Below are 6,526 nucleotides of genomic sequence, written 5' to 3' on the forward strand. Positions count from 1 at the left end.
CAATACAACTGTGTTGTGGGTTTCAGTTGCTGGAAAGTTTCACTTTCAGATTATTAAAGAGTTGTAGTAGGTATAACTGGTGCTGAGGTATACTTCTTTACCCCTTTTCAAACAAATTTGCCCTAGAATCAATCATTTTTGCCTAAACTAGAATGTATTATAACTAATAATGTGATACATATTGATGATACTATCTTACACATCCTAATTTTCCAACAAGACAAAATAAAACGTGCTTCTGTTTCTTTTTAAACTCTTTTACAGATATTCTATATTTCCTGTTATCCCAGGGTGTATAAAACAGTCCTTTTCAAGATGTATGGAATATCACATGTTGCATCGACACCAGGAGCAAGTAAATTTCTGCACATTCATCAGAGCTTTTAATAAAAAAAAAAATCTGTTGTGAAGGGGATCTTGTTTGACTGATAAGATTCAGGATTTTGCTGGTTTGAGTTTATATCCAGATCTACAAACCACCTGTTGAGTTTTTCCTGTATTGTCTTCTAGAGTTTGGATTAATTTCTTGGTTTTGAGAATATATTTTTGCACAATTAAAAATCATGATTTTGCCTCAAATAAGATAAATTATTTCAGAGGCTAATTATATATTAAAAAATAGATCTACAACATGTCAGTCTATGAAATATGCCATTTCTCTCACTTTTTGTACAACTTGCTGTGTGGCATTCTGACTGATGATATACTATCTCTTTGTACCTCCACGAAGTTTCTTCCAGTTGTCTCTGCAAGTTGTTTTTGCAAGGGTTAGAGCATAATTTTCTTGTAAAGTAAATTTTTTTTTTCAAAGTGTAGGAGAAACAGTATGTATGGGAGTAGGGTAATAGGACTGATTTGTAAAAAAATACCCTGGAAAGTTTTACTTCCCTTCTTTGGTGACCCTGCCTGGTCCCAAGGCTCAGTCAGCCTTCCCATCCAGGCTGTGACTGACAACTGAGCTCCAAATGAGGATAAACAAGATTACTGAAGTGGAAACACTGACCTTCATGTCTTTTCTTTGCCTCAACTCAGAACTGAACATAAAAAAAAAAAATTCTTAGACCAATCTCTTCTCATAGGTGAATGATGGGCATTTATTAACAGTGTTGTAAGCATGATGCTGTAGAGATACAGCAGAGGCAAGGTAATGTAGGGAAATCATATCTTTTATCTTTCCATGTAATAACAGATATAAATTCTCCCCATGGATAACCATCACTCATATTTCATAGTATTGATTCTGTCAGATGCTGAACATCTGAGAGCACTTTGCAGACTTAAACCATGATAATCCAGACAAATCCTATTTCCTTAGTCTCCTGCCACAATGTTATTGTCAAATCTTTGTCACTGTTGCTATCCCTATGCCTGTTGTACTATGTCTGCAATTTTGGTCTGAAAATATGTTGTAATAGTAATGATGGTCCTTCCATTCTACTCTGTATCTATTGCCAGTACATGTACTATTTTTGGCATGAAGCAGATTTCTGGGAAAAAGACCATTAAAATTTCTGCAGCTATTGCATTTGTGTCCATAATTATTTCTCTCAAGGCTGTAAGCTGTGCAGAGAACAAGTATCTGGTTATGATTGACTCTGATTCTGTGTTGTCCTGGTTGAGATGAGTTTCCTAAAAACACTATGTCTTTCCCCCATTCTTTTGTCTGTTTTATCTCCTTTAATCTCTCCCTTAATTTCCTTTTCATTTTAGTTTCTTTTATGATCTTTTTGATATGTACAAGGTACCTGTCAGTGAAGACCTGTCAACTGTTTGAGCTGTCAGTGGATATGACAATGACTTCTTCTTATTTGGCCTTTGCCTCTGCAGGTTCAACAGTGTTTAATGGAGAACATAGACGCAGCCTTTCACAACGTATTTTTCCAAGGTATTGAGAAAAATTATATTTGTTTACTTTTATTTTTATTTTGTTGGAGATCTTGTGAAATCCATTTTGGGCCACTTAGAATTGTAGTGTTGATATTAATTTGATTACTGCTGTAAATGGAAGTTTAGAAGTACTGCTGTGGAGACTGGAAGCACTGGCTTTGCAATTACAAGGTTTTGGAGTATCTCTGTTCCACCTGCTTTTCCCTGCACTGAGATTGTGGTATCCCTCTGTGACATGCCATATGGGATAGTTAAACCAGCTACTGAAGTCCACGTCAGCCACTGAATCAACCCAGTGTCTTCCTTTCTTTCCATGGATGTCACTGTGTGGCCACTTGGAACTCAAAGTTGTTGAGGAGAAAGGACTAACCATAAATCCAGTTTTACTTGAGCTAAGTAAAATGTCTACAACATTTAGATTCTTTAACCTCTGTCACTACTCACTTCTGTTTTAAATACCACATAGTATATTTTTCTGTGCTATATTTCATCTCAAAGTCACTTGTATTCCAGTGCTGGATGAAGTTATCACCATGTGTAGACTTTATCCCATGTTGTTCTAGCTGCATAGTATTCTAGGATTTGTGACAATTAGAAGTCATGTATCCTGAAATCTTCCTTAGGTATGGCTGGGTTATAAAAAGCAAATAAACCCTGCCTGGTTCAGAGGCACTCAGGCTTGTGCCATGCAGAGTAACTCATAGAAGCAAAATACTGTAATACCTCTGACAGCTCCAGGTAGGTGTAGATCTGGTGGCCCTCCTTGGCCAAGAGCACTGCCACAGAAATACACCGTGCACTCAGTTCAAGCTGGCTCCAGGTGTGCGTGAAATGCTCCACCTGATATGAAGCCCTCCTGTAATCTGAGGCTCTGGGAAGTGTGATGCAGGCACACTTTAGCTGGCTGAAACCCCCTAGGTCCAGAAGTAATATCATTATATCCATATATTTTAAATCTGTGTCATTACCAGCCCCCATCAGTTGGTAATGGAAATTTGTTATTATTAAATCATGGGTTTGCTCTGTCTAGACATTTACTAAATTAGAAGGTTTCATTTCTCCTTTTCAGTTACGCTTGTGCCTTTTTGGTTGATGACCCTGCCTATGGGTGTTCCACAAATTCTCTGACAGGCTCCTTTTCCACATGTCGCCGCAGCCCTCGACTGCTTTCTAATGGTTATTACATTTTGACAGAAGACAGTTTTCTGTCTGATGAAGAGGGCAACATAACACTGACACCACCCCAGACAAGTGTTACATATAAAGAGAATTTAGTTCGGTAAGTGAACCATATGCAGATTTTACTCAATGTTGGCAATTGCCTCCAAATCTCTGGCCTTATCTAGAGGTATCTGTGGTCCTGTCTACATGTTGCTTGACATAAGATCAGCATTGCTTCTTAATAGGAAAATCTCAATTGATTTAGTTTAGAGAGTGCAGTGTTTGAAATAATTTGATTTTCAGTCATGCCTAATCTTACTACCCAAAAACTCTTCAATACACAGTTGTTGCTGTAATTAGAGTTGTGTCCAACAAAGAAAAAAAAGAGAGCTACAGCTCATTTTGCCAATGGGGTGCTACCAGGATAAGGAATAAGAATATAAAAGTATATATATACATTCCTCATATATATATATATATATAAATAAAAAGGTCTGGTCCTGGAATACTTACTCAGGGAAAAATCTCTCTTGATTTCAGAAGAACATCAGTTTAGGAAGGTATATAAAATGTGCTTCATAAAAGTTGAAGTGCAGTGGATTCAGACTGCACCAAATGGGATATGGTAGGGTGACACTCATGGGTAGCATGAGACCACTCACAGCAGTATCAGAGCCCAATAACTGTAGTATCATTTGGTATCACAACAACATGATATATTGCCACGCTGCTAATACATTCCCTGACGTTATTGCAGTGTGCAGCAGTCATTCTTGGTGACATACCCAGGGTCAAGAACAGAGCTAGGAACAGCACTCGGAACCTGGTTCTTTCATGTCAGTCCTGCAAGCTTTAGAGCTCTCTCCCTGCTCAACAAGAATAATTAACTGCATTCCTTGACAACATCTCTTTTCTTTCTAGTGTATTCAGACGAAGGAAGAAAATCCATCGCTCTCTTGCCAGCTTGTTCAATCTTGGTGCCTCAAGTTCATGGCTCAGCAGCACCGTCCTCAGCAATATGGATTCCTCCCATGTAGATGATCTTTGGCCTGATGGATGCAATAAGCTAGAAGCCAGTCAGAGTGATATTGGTAAGCCCTGACTGGGTACTAAGTAATCGAGCTACAACATTAAAGTCTATATTTAGTGGGACTTGGGTATCTCTTTCTACAGATTTTGCAGGGGTTGTCTGCCAAGATGTGCAGGTAAAGGACAGATGAATGACAGAATTGTAAGTGGTGAATTGAGCTCCTGGCATTAAAACTGAGTATGAGTCCACAGAGACCTTTTTGCCAAAAAAGGCATTTTTAGACTGAATTTGAATCCAAAGTCATCATCAGTGATGTTTATGCTGGTGTCGTTCATAGCTGGTATTGTCTGCTTTCACCTGGCTGTTTTAATAACTTCATTGTGTTACGCTCTATGCAGTTTTGTCTTTACTCTGTGTATTTTCTCCTGCATACACTGAACCTGCCAATTCCTTACCTTTCACAATTCGGAAACATCCCTGTGATTAAGCAATTAATTTTTTCTCCCATAAAATTTTTAACACCAAGTCTCAGATCTCTTCTTGTGTGCAATCTCAGTTACATATGCATTTTTATAGGTGATTCAGACTTTTCTTCTGAATACAATAGCCATGTGCCACAAAGGCAAATTCCAGCATCTAATGGAGCCTCTCACACCAAAGATGATGAGTTTCTTTGGCCTGAGAAATCATTTTGTGCTTCAAAATCCTGCTCTCCATTTATGATAAATGCAAATGAAGAGACTTCGGGCAATGCAGGTATGTTACATTCTTATTCTGATATGCCTCATTTTTAGAGTGAACTGAAAATAGTCACATTAAAAATATTGATATGGCCCCTTGCAGAATAGAATTTATTTACTGAAACATACATTTTAAATGACTGATAAAAATAACAAAATCTTAAAATTGGTATTTACTTGTTTACTTCTCCCTGGTCACACCTTTTTCTCTCCTATTTTCAGCGATAAATGGAAAAAGAAAAAAGTAGAGTGAAGAGAAAAATGGAGGAAAGGGCATGGGAACAAAAATTGAAACAGGCAATTATTCAGAAAGACTTGTTTTCTGAGAGCATGGAGGGCATAGTGTCTCTATGGTTGTGGGAGGAAAAGACTCCTGAGAGAGCATGAAAATTAGGTTTCCACTTTGAATCACTCTAGGCAAATTCTCTTGAAAAGAAACTGAAGAGACTGGCCTCACAGGCTGAAGGTAGTCTTTGCAAACACATCCTGTCATATATTTACTTCCCTGAAAACTCATGAAAATTATTTTCCTGATTTTCATTTTAGAATCCAGGACAGTGCGAAAAGTCCTTTCTCAGGTGGTTGCACTGATCACGTGTTTAATCATTTCAATATGTACAAGGTAATTTTTGTTTGTATTTGTTGTTTTTGACAGTAATGCTTACTCCATTTCAATTAGCAAATAAAACATAAATTAAGGGTCACATTTTCAAAGTTAGATATATCTTACTGTGAAAATATATTTTCACATGATAGTTGATGGAGGCAAATATCTGAGCTATATAGATACGCACAAACAAGCAAATATCTGAGCTATATAGATAAATATCTGAGCTATATAGATACGCACAAAAATAAGATATGTGTGTGCAGATATGAAAACTACATTGTCAAGTGTGCTTGGACAGAGGTTTTGAAAGGCTGAGAAGAGTCAGAATAGATCCATGTCTAAGTGACCAATATAGGTGTTTCTCTCAGTCTGGGAATGCTGAGGCCTTTCTTTCTAACAGATTATCCTCAATAGTGTAAATAATTTAAAGTTTCAAATTGCAGTTCACCTACCGGAGTTCAGAGGGTTCATCTGCAAGAACCTTCTCTCTTCCTCCCACCCAAGCTTCACCTCTATCAACCCAATATGCATCCCTTGTTTTTTTCTAACCTTTATGGGTATTGTTATGTTCTCAGATATTTTCTGGGAGGATTGTCTGCCACTTTGTTGCTGATAATTTTAGTTTGTAAGTACAGACTTTCTTTATATTCAATATAAAATATTTTGTGAAGTCGTGTCTGAGGACCAAAATCCTTCCTTGGATGTATACCCACGGCTCTTACTGATGCTAGTAAGAGTAGTATGTGGGCATATGGGGACAGAATGTGACCTTCAATCAGTTATAGGATTTTACATTTGAATTTTGCAGTTCTTTTGTCCCAAGATGCTGCTGTGTCATCTTTCTTCAATCTTGACACATCTTTCAGAACAACTAAGTTTTGGTAAGCGGCTCCAGTGTCATGTGATGAATAAAGGAGTTTTTAGAAATTTTGTATTAAGAAGAGGAAGGAGAAATTCCTTCTGTTGTTTTCAGTCAAAAGACAGAAAGCATGATCTGAAGTTACTGATAGAGGATTTGGCTTTTCCTGTTACTGATTTGTATTCATAAAAACTTTCTGTTTATTTTGAAAAACTGCCTTTTCCTAATGTGCAATAAAT

The 6,526-nt window shown here is 37.3% G+C and overlaps 1 protein-coding gene across 1 annotated transcript; it reads left to right on the top strand.

Annotated features, from left to right (window-relative positions):
• Window positions 1-264: 264 nt before the first annotated feature.
• TMEM71 (transmembrane protein 71) lies at window positions 265-6,309 on the top strand (the record flags this gene model as incomplete). Its single annotated transcript, XM_009696569.1, has 8 exons — window positions 265-355; window positions 1,828-1,885; window positions 2,957-3,166; window positions 3,970-4,139; window positions 4,655-4,834; window positions 5,365-5,440; window positions 6,004-6,053; window positions 6,237-6,309. Coding segments are annotated over 8 exons (908 nt in total), but the record flags the coding sequence as incomplete, so codon positions are not given.
• Between the last annotated feature and the right edge of the window lie 217 nt (window positions 6,310-6,526).

The sequence above is a fragment of the Cariama cristata genome, unplaced genomic scaffold (genome assembly GCF_000690535.1).
Source record: "Cariama cristata isolate BGI_N322 unplaced genomic scaffold, ASM69053v1 scaffold9770, whole genome shotgun sequence".
In the NCBI taxonomy this organism is placed as follows: Eukaryota; Metazoa; Chordata; class Aves; order Cariamiformes; family Cariamidae; genus Cariama; species Cariama cristata.